The sequence below is a fragment of the Anopheles ziemanni genome, chromosome 2 (assembly GCF_943734765.1).
Source record: "Anopheles ziemanni chromosome 2, idAnoZiCoDA_A2_x.2, whole genome shotgun sequence".
NCBI lineage: Eukaryota > Metazoa > Arthropoda > Insecta > Diptera > Culicidae > Anopheles > Anopheles ziemanni.
The window spans coordinates 69,220,437-69,245,342 of record NC_080705.1 but is presented as its reverse complement, the minus strand read 5'-3'; the positions used below and the strand labels follow the sequence as shown (position 1 = coordinate 69,245,342).

The 24,906-nt window shown below is 40.2% G+C and overlaps 9 protein-coding genes across 9 annotated transcripts; 1 reads left to right on the top strand and 8 right to left on the bottom strand.

Moving 5' to 3' along the window:
• Positions 1 to 1,036: 1,036 nt before the first annotated feature.
• LOC131294194 (cuticle protein 14-like) lies at positions 1,037 to 1,396 on the bottom strand. Its single transcript, XM_058322240.1, has 2 exons — positions 1,388 to 1,396; positions 1,037 to 1,318 (listed from the first exon to the last, which is right to left on the bottom strand). Exons 1-2 carry the CDS (start codon positions 1,394 to 1,396, stop codon positions 1,037 to 1,039), a joined length of 291 nt encoding a protein of 96 aa, XP_058178223.1.
• Positions 1,397 to 2,633: 1,237 nt separating this feature from the next.
• Positions 2,634 to 3,030, bottom strand: LOC131281672 (uncharacterized). The gene is made up of 2 exons (XM_058311020.1): positions 3,022 to 3,030; positions 2,634 to 2,948 (listed from the first exon to the last, which is right to left on the bottom strand). Exons 1-2 carry the CDS (start codon positions 3,028 to 3,030, stop codon positions 2,634 to 2,636), a joined length of 324 nt encoding a protein of 107 aa, XP_058167003.1.
• A 1,623-nt stretch (positions 3,031 to 4,653) lies between these two features.
• On the bottom strand, positions 4,654 to 5,026 carry LOC131294193 (uncharacterized). Its single transcript, XM_058322239.1, has 2 exons — positions 5,018 to 5,026; positions 4,654 to 4,950 (listed from the first exon to the last, which is right to left on the bottom strand). Exons 1-2 carry the CDS (start codon positions 5,024 to 5,026, stop codon positions 4,654 to 4,656), a joined length of 306 nt encoding a protein of 101 aa, XP_058178222.1.
• Positions 5,027 to 6,010: 984 nt separating this feature from the next.
• Positions 6,011 to 6,392, bottom strand: LOC131282055 (uncharacterized). Its single transcript, XM_058311443.1, has 2 exons — positions 6,384 to 6,392; positions 6,011 to 6,310 (listed from the first exon to the last, which is right to left on the bottom strand). Exons 1-2 carry the CDS (start codon positions 6,390 to 6,392, stop codon positions 6,011 to 6,013), a joined length of 309 nt encoding a protein of 102 aa, XP_058167426.1.
• Positions 6,393 to 7,519: 1,127 nt separating this feature from the next.
• LOC131294192 (uncharacterized) lies at positions 7,520 to 7,882 on the bottom strand. The gene is made up of 2 exons (XM_058322238.1): positions 7,874 to 7,882; positions 7,520 to 7,807 (listed from the first exon to the last, which is right to left on the bottom strand). Exons 1-2 carry the CDS (start codon positions 7,880 to 7,882, stop codon positions 7,520 to 7,522), a joined length of 297 nt encoding a protein of 98 aa, XP_058178221.1.
• A 1,835-nt stretch (positions 7,883 to 9,717) lies between these two features.
• LOC131294191 (uncharacterized) lies at positions 9,718 to 10,104 on the bottom strand. Its single transcript, XM_058322237.1, has 2 exons — positions 10,096 to 10,104; positions 9,718 to 10,026 (listed from the first exon to the last, which is right to left on the bottom strand). Exons 1-2 carry the CDS (start codon positions 10,102 to 10,104, stop codon positions 9,718 to 9,720), a joined length of 318 nt encoding a protein of 105 aa, XP_058178220.1.
• Positions 10,105 to 11,651: 1,547 nt separating this feature from the next.
• Positions 11,652 to 12,086, top strand: LOC131294190 (uncharacterized). Its single transcript, XM_058322236.1, has one exon. The coding sequence runs from the start codon at positions 11,652 to 11,654 to the stop codon at positions 12,084 to 12,086; it is 435 nt and encodes a 144-aa protein (XP_058178219.1).
• A 5,432-nt stretch (positions 12,087 to 17,518) lies between these two features.
• On the bottom strand, positions 17,519 to 21,384 carry LOC131282849 (tyrosine-protein kinase transmembrane receptor Ror2). Its single transcript, XM_058312391.1, has 4 exons — positions 20,726 to 21,384; positions 20,361 to 20,640; positions 20,042 to 20,284; positions 17,519 to 19,963 (listed from the first exon to the last, which is right to left on the bottom strand). Exons 1-4 carry the CDS (start codon positions 21,107 to 21,109, stop codon positions 18,792 to 18,794), a joined length of 2,079 nt encoding a protein of 692 aa, XP_058168374.1. The 5' UTR covers positions 21,110 to 21,384; the 3' UTR covers positions 17,519 to 18,791.
• A 1,007-nt stretch (positions 21,385 to 22,391) lies between these two features.
• Positions 22,392 to 24,885, bottom strand: LOC131287826 (kinesin-like protein subito). Its single transcript, XM_058316914.1, has 4 exons — positions 24,795 to 24,885; positions 22,946 to 24,493; positions 22,659 to 22,869; positions 22,392 to 22,597 (listed from the first exon to the last, which is right to left on the bottom strand). The coding sequence occupies exons 2-4, from the start codon at positions 24,466 to 24,468 to the stop codon at positions 22,442 to 22,444; spliced, it is 1,890 nt and encodes a 629-aa protein (XP_058172897.1). The 5' UTR covers positions 24,469 to 24,493; positions 24,795 to 24,885; the 3' UTR covers positions 22,392 to 22,441.
• Between the last annotated feature and the right edge of the window lie 21 nt (positions 24,886 to 24,906).

The window sequence follows — 24,906 nt, the reverse complement described above, 5'->3', positions numbered from 1 at the left end:
GATCTATGCGGAGTACAAAATATTTAAATCGTTTTTGGCTAGACATGCTCCAAAAAATGGCGTTCATTTGGTTCACTTATGCTTGGTTAAAGAATATTTGAATGTATGAAGCTCGTCAAGAAGTATTTGTTTCTCAACATTGTTACGAATAGTTATCATGTATTCCACTGGTCTTGTATATAGGCAAAATCCACCACCCAACAAATAATGGTTCCAAAAATCGTAACAGTGTTGGTAACCTGGATACATCAATCCCTATTGGGACTCTAGACAGTAGGGATACTTTGCCTGTGTGTAGGAATGTATGGATGTATGCATTTGTTCCGATTTCAGAAAACTGACATGGAAATGATAATCATTTTTCCACCAACCATGGTCAGGGTAGCAAGTGTTCATGAAGGAGTTCTAAACCAATTGCAAAATCAAATAATTCTTTATTATCAACTTTCAAACAGGACAAACAAATTATAGGATGTTAGTAACCTAAAAATTTGAAAAGAATAGTCAATTTTCTTAAATATTGACAATAATTTATTGAAAAACTGTTTGTTGAATTGCTTTAAACATTTTGATGAAAGTCATAGGGGAACGTACGTTTCCAAACTTGAATGTGCAAGTTCAAGTTTGTTGATCATCGTACTGATTAGCTGTACTTTTCGTGGTTAAATCAAGTGATCTTCGATAATTGTTCCAGTAACACATATTTAAGAAAAACATTTTTCTTTTTGCAAAATCTCCATCGGTGTTAGTGCAAGTGGTAAATACGTGAAGCGTCTGTCGTGGGATCGATAAATATATTGTTTCTTATTTTATATCGGATCCTAAGTGTCGTGTCAAATGCACTCCATTGAATTGGACGAAAAATAATGTGAATTAGTGTATTTGGATTTAATTTCTTACAACGTTTCTCTGTAAAGCAATTGCTCCAAGTTTTATTGGACTTTTTATTGATCAATTTCATTGTGATAACATTTTGAAATGTGATGCAGCTCAAACTTCTCACAAAAAAACTTTTCACAAAAAATATAATACTTTTTTACCAGTAGTGACCGTAATGACCGTAGTAATACCGCGGGTAATATCCACCGTAATAATATCTCGGGTAGTAGTGCGGATAAACGTGAATGATCTTTCGATACCCGAAGCCAAACGTCTCCGCCTTGTCCATATCCTCCTGAGTGTCCGTGGTTCCCGAAAATGTTTGTGCATCATCGCTTACACTGGCCACTTGCGGTGCATCCTCGCGTCCTTCCAGGCCGGGTGCATTTTCACTACCCATCGTAGAGGCCACAGCAATAACGGCAAACAGAATCAAAAGCTATCGGTAAAAAAAAAAAACAAGTGGAATCATTTACATATGCTAATTTTTAAAGCAGTTCTTGCTTACCTTAATCATTGTGTCTTGACACTGGAAAAAAATTAGTGTTATGATGAAGAGAGGAATACCAAACGACTTGCTTCTAGTTCGATCGGTTATTATGCTTGAATGATGCTGCACTGATCGAACTGAACCGCTTTTATACTCCGAATTTATTCTATCCCTGCCAGCAAATATTTTACGAATCCCCGAACGATGCGTCAACTGATGCTTGACGTCAACATGAAGTACATTGTTTCGACGCAAATCGGGCTTTACCTCGATTAATTTTAGAAGAGTCAATTGATGGATTCTCTGTTTCCGTTCAGATTATTCACATTCGAATGGGAATGTTAATTGCCTGCTCGTTCGTGCCAGATTAGCCTCGGGATATATTGGGTCAGGCCTCCTGCCAGCATGGCGGCAAACGACTGTCAAATTCTGGATATGTTACCTTCGAAATTCTTCTTCACACGTCATACGATCGTAAGATTTTATTTCCAGCCTGTTAAAATTAATGACGTTTATATTGAGTTTCAAATTAAACATATAGTTACACTTTATGGAAGCTAAAGATTTTTACAATATTAATCACCTTATTTTAGCAATAATAATCACCCTCCCCTGTACGAGAAGTCGGACTATCCACGTACTAAAAGGGAAAACGTCTTGTAGGCCCGTCATGCGGTATGAAAAAATCACCTTATCAGCACAGCAAACAACTATAGGGTAAATATAAATACATTTACCCATATAAATCTTTGTACATGTGAAAAAATAATAAAATCAAATTCTATCGGTCTATACGATACAGTCTATCAGTAGATCAAAGTATCTCTTTGGAGAAAAAAGACAAGAACCAATAGGGATGACGTGCCATTAAACAAGAAGTTTAAATCGGATTAAAATCTTTGGTTTGGTTGATCGCTCACTTACTTGTAAGAAGTGTTGTGTAGGACTTGATCACGTAAGTGAAATGCTTCTGCATTTCCTTCCACATATCGCAAGATTTTATGAGTATTCTGATGTTTTCCATAATTAAATGCCGTTGGTTAATTATGAATTATTATATTTAAGCCCCAGATGAAAATTAGTTCAACTGTCAAAAATTGTACAACACAAGTTTTTTTTTAAATAACAAAAGATCATTTATTATACCGAATATTTTTTATTTTGTTCACATCAAATTATGCTTTACCTTGCATCAGAAAATATGACAATTAGAAAATCCTTTTTTTTCTCCATTTGATTTTAATTCATCTACTTCCAATCAAATTTACCAATAATAGCCATAGTAGTGTCGTGGATAGTATCCGTAGTAGTACCTCGGATAGTAGTATCTGGGATATGTGTAGTAGTGATGATATCCGAATCCAAACGTCTCTGCCTTATCCATATCATCCTGACCCTCTACTGCTCCAACCGGTTCGTTTCCTGTGACTTGCTGCTGCTCAGCCTCGGGTTGAGATGCCATTGGAATGTCCCGCTTAACAAGTCTTCCTACGGGAATCGGTCCTGGGGCTGGCCATTCCGCGCCATTCTGCGGCATTCCAACTGCCACCACAACGAGCACGGCGAACATACACAGAACCTATTGGATAGGAAGTTCAATGTACACTCGTGGATACAACTATTCAAGTTAGTTCTTCTCACCGACAACGTACCTTAAACATGATCGTTTTGCTCGAGATGCTTCAGCTGCGGGAGATGCGCATTTGCCACCAAATTGTTGACTGATGGCTTACTGCACGAGATGCGAACCCTTTTATACCGGTGTTGCAGAACAACGGGCTGCAAAAAGTCAGCCACAGCATGAATGACGTCACTCGTGCAAGTCATTCTCACGTGACCTAGCACTCATAACCAAATCGTTCTTGTATGTACCTTATGTACTTATATTCTTATGTATACCTCAAATTCTGGATATAGAACATACCAACTGTTGTATATTATTTAAGGAATTCAAAAAAGGAGTTTTGAGCAATCTGCGCGTATACCGATTGAGTTTATTTTGAAACGCAATATATTTACCTATTGCGTTTGGGAATTTCGAACGTCTTTCCAGAAAGGGACAACTCATCAATTAACACCGTGACGCCATGCAAATTCAGTAGTGAAAACCGGGATCGCATGAAAATACCAATTCATGATGCAAATGCGAGACCCACCATTTAATACCGATGATATAATTTTTTAATTTTTTTAATTAAATAGATTTTATTATAATTAAATAGAACTTTCCAACGAACACGTATCAAAGATAGCACTTTAAATTTAGAATCTAGTAATAAATTTATTTAAAACCTGTAGCAACTTCAAATTTGGGTTGAAAAAGGTCATGCTTTTCTGAAACATTTTGTAACTTGTCTGGTATCCCATATGACCTCATTCTGGGACCGCTACTGTTTTCAATATTCATTAATGTCATCGTTTAAGAGGTACAATTCCAACAAGTTTTATGTCAAACGATCAAATCAAAATACTATAAATAATATTATTCACGAGTTGAATTTCATGTAATATGCGGAATTTGAATCAAACCTAGTTTTTGGTAGGTGTTTCCATATGTTTATTCATATATAACATGAACACTATATGATCATCCTTTCATCGAATTATTCACTTCTCATATAAATTGTTCACCAAACAACCTAGTTATTCCCATTTTATCGACCCATGTGGAAAAAACACTGGTTTTCCAAACACAGTTTATATTTTACGGCTTTTCTAGATGCCAGTAGTCTTTTGTTTTTAACAACTAAATTATGTCCTGGCTGTGCTAAAATTAGATTTCATTTTCTTTCTTTTAACCCCTTCACAGTTTTGCCCGAGCCTGACTCGGGCAAGTGGATGGAATTTGTACTGCTTTGCCCGATCCTGGCTCGGGCAGTTTTTTGTCGCACGTTTTGTTTCTACTTTCGTTGCGCGTCGTTTATTTCGAGAGTACCTGCTTCGTAAACACGTTCTTTCGTGTTTGTAAACTTTTTTTGATATATTTAACACTAAGCAAAGCAATTGAACCAAAATGTAGCTAATTATCGCAAATTATTGCTGATCACAACTACAAATAACGCATATGCAAACTGACCATCATTTAATCAATAAATTCCAAAATTTTGTAGGAAAATATAATTTTTTCTCGATCCTAGACCAGAACCTAGACAAAATTGTAAAAAAAAACAGTGTGACATTTTCAGTGTGTGATTTTCTCAACTTGGCAGGACTGTGAAGGGGTTAAATACACCTTGTAAACACATGTATTTTCAAGAATTAATTAAAATATATTTTATTTCTTTTTAATAATAGTATCCGTGGTGGTAGCCGTGATAGTAGCTCGGGTAACCATAGCCATGATAACCCCCATAGTAGCTCGGATAGTAGCTCGGGTACACATGGAACACTTTTCGATAACCGAAACCGAACGTTTCCGCCTTGTCCATGTCGTCCTGTCCCTCGACCGCAGGTTCCTTGGCTGGCTCCTCCGGTTCCATGGCCACTTCGCGCTTCACGAGTCTCGGTTGGTGGGCGGAAGGATGAGCCGGGCGGCTTATTCCAGCGGACACGACGGCCACGATGGCGAGCAAGCAGAGTACCTAAACGATGTGATAATCGAATCGTTGAGCTTTTTCTGTCAAACCATATGAACACATTTATTTTTACCTTAAACATGGTTTTGATGTTGTTAAGACTCGTAGTAATAGTTACGAATGAAAGACGCTGGGAGAACGTACTGCTTAGAGTGTGTTTCGCGAACTGATGATCCATTCCAATTTCCGAACGCCTTTTATACCGAAAGCTGAATTCTTTTAGAGAGTGCGATGTTTCACATGAGATCAAAATCCCGATTGCTGTTCCAGAGTGGAGCGCTTATTGACGTCAAAAATTGGTATCGACTATCGTAAAATTTGGAGAAACCAGGATGAAGAAAACCCAGCTAGTCTCTATTCAGGTCGAACGACCGGGTTTGACGTAGAAATTAAAATATATATTTTCAATAATTATTATCCAAATTTTTTCCACAATACGTTACTGTTTTGTGGTCTGTTAATTTTAAAACCAAAGAAACCGAAAATAAAATTTGAAAAAAAAATCAAACATACTTTTAACGTACATTTCACCAGCCTTAGTCGACCACCATCACTTACTTTTTAAGCTCAATCGTACTTTTTCGATGTCGTCATTTAGGTACTATTTTTTTTCAGTCATTTAGGTACTATTTAAAATCAGAATTTCTTCATTGAGTTTTCATTATGGAGTGATGCATCGGGAAAAGTTATTAGGAAAGGCACAGGATAGTAATAGTAGTAGACTGGATAGGCTGCCCAGTAAACGTGTATGACGTGGTTTCTGTTACATTTTATGCCACCACTCCAAGAAATTAAATATTTGTTTTATTATTTATTCTAGATACACAAAAGTTATGAATCAGTGGAGAATGATCCAAGAGGTTCATCGCTTTGCTTGCATTGAAGTCTTTCGTATCAAATGGAATTCATTTATAATTTACGTAGGATTGTGAAATTGTTTTCCTGTGTGAGTGTAAATGTGTTTATAATTAAAGATTCTTTTCAGTCTTCAAAAACGTTCTTTAATGTTTAAAGTTATGGATAAATAATTTTATTTTTCGTTTTATTACATTGCATTTCCCTTAATCTACCAGTAGTAGCCGTAGTATGGATAATAGCTATAGTAGTAACTCGGATAGTAGTATCTTGGATATGCATAGTAGTGATGGTATCCGAACCCGAACGTTTCGGCCTTATCCATATCATCCTGACCCTCCATAGCCCGGATGGGCTCGTTCTCGTTGCCACGATTTAGCTCGATATGGAATGGGCCTGGGATTTCCCGCTTCTCGATGTTTCGCACTGGAACCGGTCCGGAGGCTGGCCAATTTGTGCCTCTCGGTGGGTTACCGGCCACAACGACCACAATGGCACACAGGCACAGAAGCTAAAGATAAGATAAAAAAGGAATTAGACAGACGCTCATTTTTTGGCAAATAAGTGCGCAAATATTGATGTACCTTGAACATTGCTGAATTCAAAATGAAGCGCGTCAAGAACACGTGAAAAACTTCACACTTGAAAAGTTTGCTGGCTCGTTACGCTCGAAATCGACTGCTGATCAGATTCCTGTGCATCACTCCTATTTATACCAAACTCACTGAACGCGGAAATCCACAATACAGCCGAATTGCGCATCGTTCCCGTTATCCCATGTTTGACGTCATGGACAGTACATAAAACGATGGAAATAAGATTTCACTTGGCTGTTGCAGTGAATGTAAAAACATGAGCACGATTCCACATAATATGCCGAAATTTATTTACTTTCTATATCATACACACTTTTTCATGAATATGCTCGAAGATTCATCTCATCTTTCAGGTTCATTCGGTGAAAGTGAATTCATTATTTTATTTAACATTCCCGGCGGAATCTTTTCATTTCTAGAATTTTCGGCTTCGCAACAGCCAAGGGTGTACGACAATTTGACTGGAAACAACACCCGTAAACCATTGGAATGTTCGCGAATGCCCGAAAACCCTAAGCAAAAAGTAAGAAAGAAGTAAGAAAGCACTTACCAACCACGGGCTAGTCGTACCGAGAAAATTCGGATAAACCTTAGAGAAGACGTGTTTCAAAAGGGTTGTTATACCGAACATGAAGACAATTTAAAGAAATCAAAACCGTTTTTTATGTTGGTATAATATATGGTAATAGTTGGTTTTATTTTATGATTGTAACAAGTTGCGTTAAGCTTTACTGTATTAATTCTATAACCTATCGCTACCCTCTGGCATATAAAAGAGGGACGGTATTCTTCAAATTATCCCCTTTTTTCAGGTTCGCGTCAGCCGAGTGGTTATGCCGGATGGAAAATCGCACCGCGAGTGTTGGGGCGCTTCTCCAACGGCGTAGATTCGAGTCCCAACCAAGACCATACCTTCCATTGTACGAGAAGACAAACTTTCCACGGAGATAAACGAAAAAATGTAGTAGTATTATTTATATTTTCTATTTTAACGGGCGGTACTCTCTTATGCTTAAAATTAAACAAATAAGATCTTTCTTTTCTTCCAACAAGTGCAGACTTCATTGAAAATCATGTAGTTCAGGGTTTTAAGTTAAATATTTTTTATATTTTTATAGTCTTTTTTAATAATAGTATCCGTTGTAGTAATTTGGATAGTAGCTCGGGTAACCATAGCCATGATAACCCCCATAGTAGCTCGGATAGTAGCTCGGGTACACATGGATCACTTTGTGATAGCCGAAACCGAACGTTTCCGCCTTGTCCATGTCGTCCTGTCCCTCGACCGCAGCTTCCTTGGCTGGCTCCATGGCCACTTCGCGCTTCACGAGTCTCGGTTGGTGGGCGGAAGGATGAGCCGGGTGACTTATTCCAGCGGATACGACGGCCACGATGGCAAACAAGCAGAGTACCTAAACGATGTGATAATCGAATCATTGAGCTATTCTAACAAGCCATATGAACAAATTTATTTTTACCTTGAACATGATTATGTTGTCGTTAAACTCGAAGCCGGAGTTTCGAATGGAAGATGCTGGGAGAACGTGCTGTTTTGAGTGCGTTTCGCTAACTGATAAACCTTTCGAATCTTCGAACACCTTTTATATCGGCCAAACTGTCCCCTGGACGATGTCGAACTCCATTTCATAGGTTGATGCGCAGTCAAATGACGTCACAAATTTCGGTTACAATCTACGCAGATTTTTGGAGAAACCGGGATAAACGAAATCATTTCACTGCGCGTGGGGTTGGGTCTAGGTTTACAGGAATGTGACAAACGATGAGTAGCCGTTACATATCTAGTTTGCGTCAGCGTGTTAATTGAAAGGAATTCCCCCAATTTTTGAAGCGTAAATCAGCATTGAAAAATTGCGTTGTTTAAATATTTAAAAAATGCATGCTGGTAAAATGTAATTGAATTTGTATTTGCAATTTTATTTGAAGTGTATTTGTAATTGAGCTGTTAAACTAAGTAAGTTTCAACAGCTTATGCATTTTTAATATTTCTTGCGTTGAATTCATTAAATTTAACTTGCTATATAAGATTTTAATTTCTTATATACGCTGTATAATTGTACTTTTTTGTTTTGAAACACGTATTTCAAGGAATTTGTCCGAGGCCTTAAAGTAAGACAGCCTCTACAACCCAGAAGTAGCTTTAAAAGTCGTTAAATGATTTTTTGTGAAGAAAAAATTGTTTGTTGCGTGAAAAAATATTATTTCATCCCGTTTTTCCCTGTTGCCTTGCCTATTTTATCAGCACCTTCACTGGAGTGAACCTTCTGCATCCACCCAAACAAGATACTAAAAATGTGTCTAACTTGGTGGTGTGCATCAAATAAACAACTCTCTACATCACTACAAATATCTCAATAAGAGCTATATCTTTAATCAATACATGAATTTATTCGTATCTTAGTTATATAATTACATGAACTAGTTTTATGGTTATCTATTAAATAGCAAACACACAGCGATAATAAAAAAAAATCCAAGGAAAAGCCAAACCATTACTCAATCTTTGTTCATTTCTTTAAGACACGTAAGGTATTTTTTTTGTAGCTGTGAACCTGTTAAGGAAAATCTCTACGCACGTAAATATTTTAATCAATATAAAGTTTAAATTGGATAATTTACAAAATAATAAGAATAATTTACAAAATTTATTTGTTAAAAAAAGATATTCGTCTTAGTTTGCTCGATGCTACTTAATAAGTTTCAACTGACAGAAATGTATACAGATAAATATCAATAAGTCTAATACCCGTATCTTCCTCCACCCCACCATTCCGAAACAACAATCATTGAAGAAAAATGTGGTTTTATACGAGGGGTAAAGCTGTTCACTATTTGCAATAAAGCAGCTCTTGTATCATCCAGTATTACCAGCATATATATCTCCCATTTTTCTCTTATTTGTTTTTTTAAACTGTTTTGGACTTTGCATTCAACGGCAAGCTGAGGTTGTGTGAGAAGTAAGTGTGACATGAACGAATGGGGAACTATTTTTACAAAGGTTCCATTAAACAGTATTCCCCTTAAAATATAACGAAGCAGAAGTTGGTTATCTTACTGAAATAAGAATGGTTTTCTTGCTTAAATGAAAATAAGTTAAACATTCTTTTAATCTCACAATTGTATTTTCTTTAGTTGTCGTATTCTGAACTAGTGAAACGCCCGACTTTCAACAATCACAACAATAAATTCAAATCTATCTTTCATAATCAAATGATTTTAAAAGAACGAGTCGGAATTTTGATACAATTTATTTTATTCACTCCTCTATGTACAATAATCTCGGTAAATTTTCATAGCCCGTGCTTTACCAGTAGTGCCCGTAGTAATGGTTAGGGTAATACCGAGGATAGTAGTGATGGTAAGCTGGATAGTACGGTGCGTGAACATGAATGACTTTGTGGTAGCCAAAGCCAAACGTTTCCGCCTTGTCCATATCATCCTGCGCCTCCACGGTAGCTTCCTTTGCTGGGGGCTCTTTTTCAGCAACCTTCAATCCTTCCGATGCATCAACTGCTCGCTTCATAATCGTTGGCTCCTGCGAAGGAGAGCTCACCGGAGAGGATCCATTGGGCATCGTAGCCACAACGGCAATAAAGGCAGCCAGGCAAATAATCTGTTGGAAAAAAAGCTTTCATTGTGACCCCATGTTTGGTTTTAGACAAACTATCAAATCTGAGTTTACCTTGATCATTCTCCTATATTTTGAGCGCAATTTATGCTCCACAATCTCACGAGAAAGTTTCGTTTTGCAGACTGATGGTGCTTACATCGAATGCGTTTCCTTTTATATGGACCCGTTGGTCATAATTATCGGACCTTCGCCGAGTTCTGATTCATGACGCCATAGACAACGGCGCGCCGTAAACGGTATGAAGTTCAAAACCGGTATCGGGCCACCGTTTACATCTTTCCCTCAGGACGGCTTGGTATTTTGGGTAACTAATTTGCATTCCATGTCTCGTGCCTCCGAGATTTGCGTCAAAGTAAACGCATTCAAGAAGATTATTTTGTTATTTTTGTGGAAAACCCACCATGAACTTACTAATTTACATGTGTATGTTCTGATTATAAGCTATTAAACCTAGAATTATTGTTTTAATTAAATATCAATCGATACAGTACGGTGATAGTCACTGGCAGTATTTGTTAAATTAAAACTTTTTCTGATCTCTAACATATTTTTCATTTTATAAAGAACCCTTCTCATTTTTAATACTAAATTGTTTTAGACATCCCCAACGTATGTTTTATCTTACAATTTTTAACTTATGAAAGAAAGAAGATTTTTTTATGGTGACACCTTTTGAAACCAATCAGTAAAACTTAAGTTTATTTTAGTTTATTTATGATACTATGACAAACTGCATGAGTGCGTACAGATGACAAAAATTATGGTCTGGGATGTACCACCAGCATGACTCAAACCATGTAAAAAGTAAAATAACCAATAAAACCCATGAAGATTTCATCGCTACATTTCGACTTACATGTTAACACCAGAAAAATAGCTTAAACTACTTTCGAATTAACTAACTAAAATAGAAACATATATATCAGTTTTCATTGTCTTTTAAGCATCTTTAAATTCATAAAAATGTACGTTTCATGCAGCTTTCGTGATGCTTTTGCTTAATTGTTTACAACTAAAAAGATATTTGATTATGAAACAGATAAATTTCGGATAACGTTTTTTTCTATATAAATTAGATCAGGATACATGGAAGATAGAAATTTCTCAATCCGTTTATTCGTAAGGATGATTGGAATCATTTATGATGTTACTACAGCATATATTTTATAGTTTCAGAAAAATTCTTGATCTAGGTAGGAGTCACAAATGGTATGCATTTCTCACGACTTCTGATGACATTTATGATGGCAATTTGTTCACCGAGAACCGCCGCGTAAGAGTGAGTCGACGGAAAGCTCAGCCCCCGCTAATCATAACTACACGAATCCAGTTTCGGACATCGGCAGAATGGACCGGGCGACACCTGATGACGTCAGTGAGAATTGGACTTTTTGGTATAAAAACCATTTCTCCCATTCCATCCCATTATCAGTTTTCGTTCAGCGCTCCAGCCATAAACAACTTTCCAAGTCGTTCAGAAGAAAAGGGTACCGCAAGCAGCATGTCGAAGGTAGGAATAAGAACACTATCCAGTTGTAACTTTAGATCGGCATTTCTTTAACACGCTTCGTCGATCGTCCCTGTAGATCGTTTGTTTTCTCGCCTTGATGGCTCTGGCCAGTGCCGCCCCGCAGCCCAAACCCCAGCCCATTCCCCAGTTTGGCGCTCCTGCCCTCATGGCACCCAACTTTGCCAACCTTCCTCCTCCGCCGGTACGCAGTGCAAGAAGTGTGGATCCCAAAGAGGCGCAGCCAGTGAATGAGCAAGCCGAAGCTGCCGGAGTGCCCACGGGTGCTGAAGAAAAGGACGACATGGACAAGGCGGAAACGTTCGGATTCGGCTATCATCACTACTATCCATCGTACAGCTACGGATACGGTGGATATGGAGGATATGGCGGTTACGGCTACGGTGGCGGATATGGAGGATATGGCGGCTACGGCTACGGTGGCGGATATGGAGGATATGGAGGATATGGAGGATATGGAGGATACCCATACACCTACAGTTATGGGGCATATCCTTACGGATATGGTTACTAAAACCTTCATCAAAAGATCTTTTCTTCTTCTGTACCTGTTTCGTTAATTTCCTTATTTTCAACTAGCAATTGTATAAAATGCATCAACAAACATAACGAAAATAAATATCTTACTATTTACTTTAATAAATGCCCACATGCCTTTGATTTATTCTTCGCAAACGTTATCACTATGTTCATAATTTAGAATTTAAATTAGTATTAATAAATGAAGAGAGTGAAAACTTTCTCTTCGGGAATAGTGTTTTGTAAAAATGTTTTTCAGCTGATAGAATAAAAACCTCGAATCTCTAGTTTCCTCCCCATAGTATTTAGACCGACTGACCACCGACGGTAACAGGTGGGACTCATCATCATCACCACCAATCAGCAATTCTTCACCCGCAGTAACGTTCCCCAAAACAAAAAAAAAGCTAAATGATATGATTCGATGTTTTAAAACTGAAACAATATTATTTGTCACGGATGTAATAACTTAAGCAACACTATGGTTTTAATAACAACTATAATTTTACAATGGTACTGAGGATAATCAAAATAAAACTCTTCAAAGTTGTATAGTTGCCATTTATTGGGTACGTAGTTGGTTAAACCATGTTTATTATTTTATAGGTTTTAATAAAAATTCTGAAATGTTGAAAATGACGCGAAGAAAATAATCGTAAATGCGTGTAACAAAGCTTAACAAATAAGATAACCATTAGTAGGTTATGTTGCGTTACAACATTGTTTCAGTTGTGCCATTGCGTGAATTTCACATAATTTTTAAAAACTTATATTTTTGCAATATTTGGATCATTTTTGAAAATTTATATATAAACATAGTTTTACAAGCATGATGGAAGATGCTAAAAACCAGAAAACTATTGTATTACCGTTCATTTATAGCATTGCCGTTACTGGTAAAAGAAAACTGGTATACTTTTCTGTGTGACACAACTTTAGACAATATTTTGTTGAATTATAAAATATATTTATACTCTTTCATTTTATTCTCCAACATCATAACCTTAAATCCATTAAAAAGCACTAGAACAGCGTTAATGTTTCACCTGATTCCATTGTTAATACTAAAAAGATGCTGTCATTTCATGTTTTATTCGAATCGTCGTTAATTCTGGCAACATTTCAAGTGTTTATAAATTGATTAAGAGTTTAAAAACTGCCATGTGGTTTCGAAACGAATGGACAGCAATCGCAACCCATCACGGTTGATTTTTTATTGCAATGAATGAACTTCTGCGCAGCTAAAAACACGGCAAACACCTCACTCGGTGGAGATAAATTACTTCCGCATGGATTGGCCTAAAGGAATGGTGTCCATCTTAGCGACGATTGAGGGAATGAGAATGATCGAGCATTACAGTTTTTAGTGTACTTTTTGTCGAACGCCCTGCTCTAACGTCTTTCTAGCTCCGATCGAATCTGAATTTGGGGGGCGGGTCTTAAGACGGACCTAGCCCAGAGCCGCCTGAATTAACCGTGCAAACCGTGAACCACTCCCGCTGCAAGACAAACGTTGACTGTCGACCATCGCTGGGGAGTTACCTTGAGCAGGCTTGCGAGACCTCACATCAAGGAGTTGGCGCCTCCATTCGCGGTGTTCGCGGTTCGTTCGGGGTCCGTGTTGGAGTTCGCAAACAGTGACGACACTGTCGAGTAAAACCACGTGCTCTTCGATCGCGACGGCACGTTTCGAACGGTGCCGGCGGAGAACGGCCTCACTGCAAATCATACGGTGGAAGAACGAAACAAAACAGATGGCGATGAGCATGTTTTGGGGCTCAGTGTTCCAAGATCGGGAAACGCTAGAGGACGCGCTAGGAGAGCGCGTATGTAAACAAACGGTTGCCCACTTGCAGCATGCCAGTTGGATCGTCATCGATCGCATGTAAATAGCATCCGGCGCTACACATGAGCCCACGATGTTGAACCATCAACGACGAGAGTTTTCTACGCCTCACGAGGAGGTATTATAAAACGGCTCTGATTCTGGGAATCAACCGTCAGTAAGAATTTTGTCGAATTTCGGAAAAGTGTCTACCACGTTTAAGCTTTCTAGCGAACTCCAGCCTCAAACCAATCACCCAAACGCACCGCAAGATGCACAAGATCCAGGCCAGGGCGCTTCTTCTGCTGTTGATGCAGGTATCGGTTGTCCTGCTGGCAACCTTCGAGACTGCCGAGTCTTGGCCGATGCCAAACATCATCGATGCACCGCGCAACAAGGACGATAACATTCCGTCGGCCATCGCCGGCTCTCCAAGACCGTTGCTGGATGGAGATGTAAGTACCGCACCTTATGTCCTTCCCACGAAGGTTCTTATTTTCGAAAACACAAAACCAAAACAAGCTCTTTTTCTCTCCCCGCAGGCCAAAATGATCGTCTACGATCTGGCAGCGACCATCACCGACGAAGGATTCGACGCGATGGAGTCAACCAACATTGGTTTCCTCTGGTTTCCACTGTTCGGCAATCTCAACCCCTTCTGGTAGGACTGGAAGGACGTTTCAGATGTGACATGACACACCAGACCAGGCGCTGGACCACGGTAGTCCAATAAACTCTCGGCAAACGTTGCGAGTTGTGCATCAAGGCTTGTGATAGTTTTAATCGTGTGATATGTAGAAATTAAGAGCGGTCGTTTTTTTATAGTCTTTATCTTCAATGGCGTTGCGTGAAATAAACCTGAGACTTGGACTGAGAGTTTCAACTAATTTGCACCGACTTTGTACCGCATGATGATATTTAAAGAAATATACCGAGTCGTGTGCGTATTTCACCAACCGTCGGTAGTAGTGCGTTTATCCAACATTCCTGATACTAACACAGTTTGAAAAGAATATTTTAGGACTTTTTTCAGTGTTCTGTTTTTTTATATGCAGCAACAAGATTTTCAAAAACGATTTGAACAATAAATGTTGGCTTTAATTGACACAACAGGTTGGAAAAGGGCCCAATATTCAAATTATTTGATGAAATAAATTTATTTCTCATACATATGTGATATCATCACCGCTGGCGCATCAACTTTTTACGTTACAAATGCGATCCCCCAACAGATGAGTGAATAAAATTCAATTATTTCTAAACCAATAGCAAATTATCATCGAATCACTTTACTTATCCTGTTTAAATTTCAAATTAACAAAATAATAAGGTTGAATGGATTTATGTCCCGTATTATGATACACACCTAAAATCGATTAAAAAGACAGACTCCCATCTTTTGCCTAGTAATTATCTATGAGATCGAGTAAGAAACTTTTAGAGGTGAAGAAACACGTTAAGAATGACCGAAGCTATGAAAAGTTTTACCAGTGGTAAAGATTTTAACAGGACCAGGCTCATTATTGAATAATAATTGGTTGTAATCAGGCAACTATCAGGCTTATCTTTCTATCTATTCAAACATATCTTAATTTTAGCCTAAATCAATATAAACAAAATTTCGAACAAGCAACTACATTTTAAGTACAGTAACTGGTCTTCAGAGGCCATGCCCCCGTCTGCAGATCCGGCGGAAAATACGCAACTATATCGATATTTCCAGCCCCTTCGGTCATCAATCACCGAACCGTCGTCTACGGACAGACGGAGCATAATCGGCATACGAGAAGGCCCATCACAATAAATAAAAGCGACAGAGATGCTTGACCACTTTTTTAAACTTTCCATTCTCTCATCGCGACATGCCAGCATGCAGGTGCGTATTTTCCCTCCCGAAAACCCAAATAACTCCCACGAGGGAGCGGCACTTTCGGCGGCGTCAAGTGAGCGTGACATTCGCAGCCTCCAAAGCCAATCCGCCAAAAATACCTCAGAGCCGCGCGTGCCCGCGACGGACGCGCCTTCGGCTCTGATGACGTATCTGGCGCTAAGTGGTTCGTGCGCGCGCATCGGCTCCATCGGATCCAGTTTGGCGAAGTCTACAAGATGGAAAATGAAAAAAATAAAACGAACGTGTTGAACGAGGTGTTGAACTGAGCCGATATGCGCGGCTAGCGTGACTGGGTATACAACTTCTCAACGGTAAATAAAGCGTTGACCGAGGCAACCCCAAAACCCGCGCTCCCGGTGATTCATCCCGCGGGTTGCCACTGGGAACGCCGAGCGTGGTGACGTTGCGAAGGCTAACACGTGACCATCGGACAGGAATTTCAAACGCGCACGATCATTGCAAACGGTTGTCTCGAATAGGTATATTTTAAGCAGCATTCTTTGGTGCTGGGAAAGTGGCAAAATATTTTTTTCCGCTTTACAACATATCTTGTTATCCTGAGTTTACGTGTCACTTCGTAAAACCGTACAAAATTTTGAGAAAAGCATTCGAATTTCGTTTGAACCGCTTTGAAATAGACAGAGAAAGCTTGTTAATTTACAGAAGAAGTGCGAACGATGAGTTGAATATTTTCATGCAATACTGTCCCATGATCTTCAAACAGATGCGTCAGGGTGTCATAATGGCTCTTCAAACACGAGGTTTAGGGTTTTACCGTTTCATCGTGACGCCACAATAAAGGATGTCGGTGATCTCAACTTGAATATTTCACTCGCTAAGCAGAGCATAGCCGAGGTTCAATCCACATTTCAAATATGCTCTTCAATCGGTCAAGTACCCCCTTGATGGTAGCCCACCTTTGGCTTACAATAAACTAAGTGCTCCTATTAAAAATCGAAGAATTTTTTTTATACCAGTGCGCAAGGAAATTCCTTCCAATGACGACACAGCACGTGCTAGAGCAGTAAGAGAATGACGTTTTGGCGTGTTGCCTGGTCGATTAGTCACTGCTTCACATCTTATGGGCCACGTCTCTTTCGTTCTTTCTTTCTTTCTTTCTTTCTTTCTTTCTTTCTTGATTTGTTCACCACTGTAACAGCGTCCAATACATATTTTCTTAGTGAGACAAAACACATTTATATATTTATTTTCCACATGATTTGCATGAGTTTTTGGTTGGTTGGTTTTTTCCATACTTTTCACTCTCTCTCCCTCTTTCTCTCTATCTGCTACTTTCTTTTAGTCCACCTTTTTGCTGTTGCACAAATATGTTAAACTTACATTTAAAAAAAAACCTATCGAAGTATGCTTGGTTTATTGTGCATCCATTCATGGCTTTCACCACCTTTCGCTTATTTTTCTTTTACGCATCTCCTCTAGTTTTCTCTTTGTTCATGCTTATGCCCTATTATTTTTAGCTTTGTTTTGTCATTTAGATTCTTTTATCAGAACTGCTCAATTAAAATGGTCTTTGGGTAGTAGCCCACTATATACTCTATCCATCAATCAATCGCCCAATGGACCAAACGCACACTGGATTGGTATTGAATTGGTACTTACAAGCTACTTTGCGAACGTTGCGGTTACCTTCTCACTGGTGGTGATGGTCGTCTTAATACTCTTCACTGACAGGAAACAAGCTTTAAATATATTCAATTGTTTCATGGGAACAAATCAATTCCACTCCGTACAATGTTATTGTGTGAAACTGCCGCATCTACAAACCAGCCGCATAATTAATGTGTATATCTATGAATGTTTTTAATTATTATGGAAACAAATTATTCATTATTGTTTCGCTGAAGTGACTGATCGATTTCAAACTGATATATTATTGTACCATTTGCTCTACGGATCAGCATAATTGTTTTTTGTCAATTTCCTTTCCATTGCGAAATCTTCTTTTATCCCAGCACGTGCATGCATCCACTCAACCTTATTCAAAATTTAATGAATGCTACGCTCGATACACAAAGTCTTTAGTATGTTCACTGTTTGTTTTTTTTTTGTTTCTTAAGACTATTTCCGCAATTTACAATAATAATGCAAAACAAAGCATACGTTTCTGTCACCTCGGCAAGTCTATTTGAAAAGTTCACACAAAGAGAATGATGGGTTTTACTTAGCTGGTAAACTCTGCCACTCTTAACTTAAATCGTACCATTACCGATATGCACCATGTTCCTACTGTTGCACCACAGAATGTAACTGTTTTGTCAGTAACGAAATGTAAATATCCAGTCGTTTATATTTAAAAACCAATTAGGGTTAGTGTTAACGTGACCATTCAAAAAAAAAAAGTTGTAGAAATGCTACAGTCTTTGAGAATTTTTACTTTGACGGAGTACAAAAACAAAATAAAAATAAAATAAATATTTCCTAAAATACTGGAATTTCTATTGGTAGTTGGTGTTCTAATACATATAAAAGTCTTGAAAGAGTATTTTTGTCCAGTGCAAGTTAAATAAAAACTAAATATTTCAACGAGAAGACATAAATAAATTATAGACTACACTACTGGCAGTGGTGGTAGTGGTATGATTAATGAAACTGAAAACGCTAAACCAAAAATTGTTAGTGAATTATGAGTGACGGACTATGGCAATGCAATGGTAATGCAATTTATCTGGTCAAAGAAAAGGAAACGAATTTGCTTTCGTTCTGAACGCTTTGACTAATTTTAGTAATGGAACCAGATTTCAATACGGCTCTGTAACCACAATGGTTTATGTCTAGAAATATAAGAGGTTCAGCTATTCTTAGGTTCCTACAGCCCTAATTAACCGACTAACGTCACAAGTTAATTCTACCGAATTCACAACGCTCTGTTGCGTTTCTGCTGGTAAAATCGGTCTTTTATATGGTCAAAAAATGTTGCTTCGTGGCAACTGAGATTACCTGAGATTCCGCTCGATGCTCTGCGGCTACATTAGCATTTTTCCGTCAAAGTCGGCCCGTATCTGCTGCAACTTCTGGTAGATCACGTGAAAGCTGGGACGGTCGTTCGGCTTGCGGCTCCAGCACTTGCGCATCAGCTCGTACACTGTGAGCGGGGTATTTTCCGGGCAGCCGAGCATGTTGCCCTCCTTGACGAACTTAACCACCTCCTCGTGCGTCATACCGTAGTATGGTTGCATGGCGAAGGAAAATATCTCCCACAGACACACACCGTACGCCCAGACGTCCGACTCGATCGTGTACTTGTTGTACAGTATGCTCTCCAACGGCATCCAACGGATCGGAATGGCATCGTTCTCGTCGCCCTTGTAGTAGTCCTGCAGGTAGATCTTGTGCGACAGGCCAAAGTCGGCGATCTTGACTACCATATGGTCGTCGATCAGGCAGTTGCGCGTGGCTAGATCGCGGTGGACGAACTTGCGCTCCGACAGATACACCATTCCGGACGCGATTTGGTGCGCGATGTTGAGCAGATCCCCGTGCGACAGTTCGGTGCTGATACTATCGGCCCGATTTTGCTGGGCAAACGGGGAACACTGACGCAGAAACTCGTTCAAGTCACCACGGGCCATAAACTCAAACAGCAGGCACATCGGACGCCCAATCGCACAAACACCGAGCAGCTTCACTATGTTCGGGTGATCGAATTCCGCCAGCAGGCAAGCCTCTCGTTCAAAATCCACCTGCAGGTCTTGACTAGCTTCATCCTTGAGCATCTTCACGGCGACCAGCGTAAAATCTTCGCCCCCTACCAGTCCCGGAGCCTTCGCCTGGAACACGCGCCCGAAGGCACCCTGACCAAGGTCTTTGATGTAGATAATGTTGTTCCGTGGAAATTCCAGCTTCTCCAGCTTCGGATTAAGTTGCGCACCGGTACGATGGTAGTTCACATTTGACGGGAGCTTGTTTATGTCAATTCCTTGACCGTCCTGTGTGGCGGTGGCGTTGTAACCGGTTGCACCGGACTGCCGGCGGTTACGGCGGTGCCGGGAAACGCGGTAGCAGAGCAGTACCATCAAGTGAAGCAGTACGATCGCCACGAAGCCGATGCCCGACAGTAGAAAGATCATCGAGGGAGTGAACACCGATTCCATCGTCATGTCTATCTTACGAATATCGCTGGCATCGGTGGAGTTGGCTGAAAAATGTTATAACATTGACAATAAACGGCCATGACCGGCGAAGAATTATTTTTTTCTGCTATAAAAATGCTTACGGCAAAGAGGAATATCACAAGCCTGCCAACGGACGGTCTTATCAGTCGTGTAGCACCACGGTGTCGGTTCTTCGCCACCCGCATTCCGGCAGTAGTTTTCCGCATCTTGTAGCTCAGCGAACACCAACGGTGGTTTGTGATGCGAGTGTGGTTCCTGGGAGTCCCATTTCTGGCACGGTATGCCCGTGTTGGTAACGTTCATCGTTCCAAGGTAAAACCTCCCATTACCCATTCGACAATCCACTGCACGAAGGGAAGGTGATACAAAGAGGATTAATACACACAAAACCATCATCACCTTCGACATTGAAACACGTACCTGTTACTTCCTCCGAGACGAGATCGGTCAAGCCAACGTGGGAGCATACCGGAGGCTTCGCCGTTCTATTATATCGTGGCAGCACCTCACAATTGGGCAGCCTAAAATGTCCTCTAGACTTGATGACATCGCCGCGCTCTTTCTTCTCCTCTATAAGGGCCCAGTCATTGTAGCAAAACTGAAGATACGTGGCAACGCAATCTTCGTAGCATAAAGGCAACCGGATGGTGTTTCCATCCTTTATAACACACTGCGGGAAGGCGTAGGCGCAAAGTAGTTTCTGGAAAAAAAAATGGGGAAAATATTAGGTTGATTTGAGTTTATCTTTGTTGAACCGTTGTTTTCCCCCGCACGCCTTCAGTTACCTCTGCTGCTGGACGACAGTACTGCGGCAAATCGTTTATCAGATCATCAAAGAGAGCCGTGGTAATCTTTTCGTTCTCCCATCCACCGGTTCCGTCCTCACGGCTGTACCACACCTGGCGGCTGTTGATGAAACGCTTGCAAACTTTCCCATTGTACGGGGCACAGTAACCTTCCTCCTCGTCTCCAGCATCGTCCCAGCCGAACGCATCTTTACTTCCTCCGCTCTTCAGTGCAGCTGCCGTAGAGACTGCCGAAGCCGTGCTAGCGCTGGCAAAGGACGTTACCACCAAAAACCCCACCGCATAGGCGGTCGAAAACAGAAGAACCCATTGTTGTCCACGGTACCGAGCGGATGCTGCTGTGGCGTTGTTTGGACGGACCATCGTCTACTTGCCAGCACCAACGAGGCGCAACATGCACGGAACTTGAGGGTCTGGTTTTAATCAACTAGATTCACCAAACTCGTAAGAAGATTCCGACTGGCAACTATGCGAAACATTGAATGATCCTTCGAATAAACTGAAGAGTACTTGACCCCGATTTTCTTGCGATGGAAAAATTTACTATGCGATGCGAAACCAACGCTGCCGAAACTGTAACTGCTTTGATTTGTCTTCACTTCTTCGACAAAGGAACACATTCGTCCATCACTGCAGTATTTGTAAGATTATTTTCATTCGCAAATTTCAACAAATTTGTTTTGTTGTGCTCTTCTTCGCTGCTTCTCTGTAGTGTTGGCAGAATCGGGATTCGGAAGATTCGAAGATTCGATCCCTAGACGGATTCTAAAGATTTGATTCGATTAGGATTCGAATCAGATTTGATTGGTTTGGGACTCGATTTGATTCGATTCTGACTTGATCCTAAACTTATTGAATCGACTCACTATTATTTGAGTCGAATTAGTCACATAACGAGTCGTTTTTGATTTAATTTCTTGTAATTGTAATTGTAATTTAATTGAATTCAGTTTACTCAAATCGAAAGCTGGGTAGATTGGTTTATTGGACCCAAATTGAGTTTTTTGCGCGGTTTGCAAGATAGGCTCTAGAAAAATCCCTGGAACCTATTTTTAACAAAGAAATACAGTAGAACGAGGCAACACTTTCTGGAGTGTAAAAGGGTATTTCTGCACTGTTTGTAGTTCCCACCACCAATTACCATTGGTTGATAACGTGGTGCCACTATCAAGAACAGAAAGGGATCCATCTACAGCGAGATGTGTAGATACTATTAGTTCTTTTCGTACAGCCATGTCCACCAATTGTCCTCATTTACGGGCGCGTGTCTCAAAACTATGTAGACTCATTCATTCTTTTAAGTTAAATTAAATAATAAAAATAAAAAGTCCCTGTTCATTTTTTACTCATCGTCATCATAGTCAAAGACAATGCCCCTAGTTTTAGGCCAAAAATTGCGAAGGAAAGTGCAAACTGAATTTCGGAAGATTCAATCTTTGCCTCAAAGATTTTCCAATCACCCATCACTAAAGTGGATGCCAACCTGGTGAAAATAAATAAACAGACTGATTCCTCGCGTTTCGTTGCATTTGAAATGCAGTTTTCCAGCGACTATGGAATTCCTTTCAAAAATATGTTTTTCTAATTCAGCGTTCCACCTAGTTTCTCAATTTTATTAAATTAGCACGTAACGCGTATCTACTGATTGTAATAGTTTTCGTAAAAATAGTTTAATGTTATAGTAAAAGACAACGATCACAACGATAATCGCCTAAAGCGGCTCTGCACAGTACGATGTTTTTGTAATTCTTCCTCGTAGGCTTGCAGTTTCTTTTCGTACTCCTCTTGTTCTTCTTCTAGGTCCATAATTAGTTGAGTTTTTGCAGCTAGCTTTGCCTCCAATTGAGCCACCTAGAATTAATGTATAATTTATTTTATATACGTCCAGAAAGATTCATTCAATTGAAAATACCTTGTGCTTATACGGCAATGTTGCCAGTGATCGCTCGGTTCCGATACGCACTTCGCAGGACTCTTCCATTTTGTTGAAGTGCTGCGCAAACTTGTTGGTCAGCTCGTCACGCAATTGAAACTCTTGAACCGCTAGTTTTTTCTGCAGATACGAAATTTGGGCGTCTTTCTGTGCAGCCTCAGCCATCAAAGTTTCATTCATTATTTTTAAGCTGAACAAGAAGAAAATGGGAAAAGATTAGTTGGAGCATTGTAGGCAGTGGTACAAATAATAGGTAAAATACATACTCATCGTATTCTTTCAACAGACGACTTGTATCCACTCCAGAGCTGGTGTTGGTTAACGCTTGCTGCAGGAAAAACGAATACCTTGTGCCACGGGAACCTTTCACCATCTTCGGCTCCTTCTTAATGACAATGTCCTTGGCAATGGACGAAAAGTTGAGCACATTAATATTCTCATCGTAAAACTCCTCCGTAGGGTACAGGTTAACGATCATGATCATCGGTTCCTTGCCCAGCAGTGCCGACTGGAGGATCATCGTGAGCTTCGAGTCACGAACTGGGACCAAATCTTGCACTTTCCTAGTTTTCTGGTTTTTATGCACCGTCTCCAGGCACCGTCCAAGCACGAGCAGCGAATTATTTATTTTCTGAGCTTCCTTCAAACGCTCACCCATGTTTCCTGTTTTTTTCTGCCTTTCCGACCCAGCCAGATCGCAGAATTTGTACACGGACTGTGCGATATGTTGGGTTGAAAACGAGTAGGTAATCACAGTCATCGTGAAAATACTGTGCGACCGGCTAGAATTACTGTTCACATCCGTTGCTCCGTAAGTGGCACACTGCAATCCGTACTGGAGCAAATTGTAGGCATCCTCCTTGCTGCCCGCGTACAACGTGGACAAGCCTTTGATATAGGCATTCCCATCGTTGGAGAGAACCTTTAGCGGTCTACGTTTCCTAAAGTCTTCGTCCAGATTCAGCAAATCGTACACGTTTTCATTGTAGATTTCAACAAACGAAATCCAAATGAAGACTCGCCTATCGCCCATTTCTAGTCGCTGAAATTGCTGCTGGTTTTGGATCATTTCGCTCATTGCCTGGTGGCATTCTTCCGCACATTGCAATCGACTTTTAACCAAGTTTAACTTCTGTAGCTCTTCCAGTACCGCCTGGTCGGTTAAAGGAACGGGCTTCATGTTCTCCACCTTGAGGCTTGGTTCGGCGGAAACGTATCCAGACAATTCCTCGTAAATCTGCTCAATCGATCGTGGCACAATACCGGGCTGAAGTTCGCTGCCAAGCAAAGTGTACGTTTTGCCCGACCCAGACGTGCCGTAGGTGAGAAAAGTTGCACCTGTTTCGCCTAAAACGGGACGAACCATTGGCCGAATGCAAATGTCGTACACCTCGTCCTGCGAAACCGTTTCATCAAACACATGGCTAAATGTGTAGTGTTTCTCGTTTGTCGTGGAAATATCCGTGGGACCACGAGTGACAAGCGTATTTTCGGCAATTTTGTAAACGATGCGACCACTGCTCGGTTTCGTATACGGACGCAACCGCAAGCACACCTTAATCCTTTCGTCCTCCTTTGACTCGATCACATCGTTCGTCTCCTCAAGCTCTTCCTCCGTGTGCTCGTCCATTTCGTAGAACGCTGCAGACGCTCCCTGGGGTAAAGAGACAACCGATTGTCGTTCATCCATTAATGCCTCCAGATTAACGCGACTGATCGGACGGGGTCGTTGGCGACGATCTACGCTGTTTTCATGGGCATTCAAAAAAGATGGTTGCGCTCGTTTCATTTCCACTGGTGCAAGAACTGGTGTACTAGAAAACACAACCTTGTGATTACATTTTATGCGAAAAAAAGCTAAAGCCGTCCAAGTTGAGTTAAGTTCAGCTACTGCTTTTGATCGACGGCAAACTGTTAGGTTTCTTGGCATTAAATCTAATAGAACACACAAAGAGATCCAAATTCATGCACGGAAATGCGCCATCTTCTTTCCGCGTTGTTACATCGGCAAGCCGAACGCTGTAGAAAATTAACACATTTCCACTCTTTTCACTACTGGATATCTACCACTAACCACGCGAACATTTTGTAGGTACTTATCTGTATGATACTTACTGAACAAATATGAATTAACAGTTGTACAACAAGTTAAAAGCGATTACGAAGTTCGGCAATACGGAACATGCACTACAATCGAAAGCATTCGCGATTCTGTTTTGTCGGTTAT

Excerpts from the sequence above, each read along its gene's own strand:
- LOC131294190 (XM_058322236.1), top strand. The coding sequence starts at position 11,652 with ATGGCTCTGGCCAGTGCCGCCCCGCAGCCCAAACCCCAGCCCATTCCC.
- LOC131282849 (XM_058312391.1), bottom strand. The coding sequence starts at position 21,109 with ATGGTCCGTCCAAACAACGCCACAGCAGCATCCGCTCGGTACCGTGGA. Across the intron at positions 20,641-20,725 it reads ACTGTCGTCCAGCAGCAGAG|AAACTACTTTGCGCCTACGC; the intron begins GTAACTGAAGGC and ends TTTTTTTTCCAG. Across the intron at positions 19,964-20,041 it reads TTGTGATATTCCTCTTTGCC|CCAACTCCACCGATGCCAGC; the intron begins GTAAGCATTTTT and ends AACATTTTTCAG.
- LOC131287826 (XM_058316914.1), bottom strand. The coding sequence starts at position 24,468 with ATGAAACGAGCGCAACCATCTTTTTTGAATGCCCATGAAAACAGCGTA. Across the intron at positions 22,870-22,945 it reads CTGTTGAAAGAATACGATGA|CTTAAAAATAATGAATGAAA; the intron begins GTATGTATTTTA and ends CTTCTTGTTCAG. Across the intron at positions 22,598-22,658 it reads CATTGCCGTATAAGCACAAG|GTGGCTCAATTGGAGGCAAA; the intron begins GTATTTTCAATT and ends CATTAATTCTAG.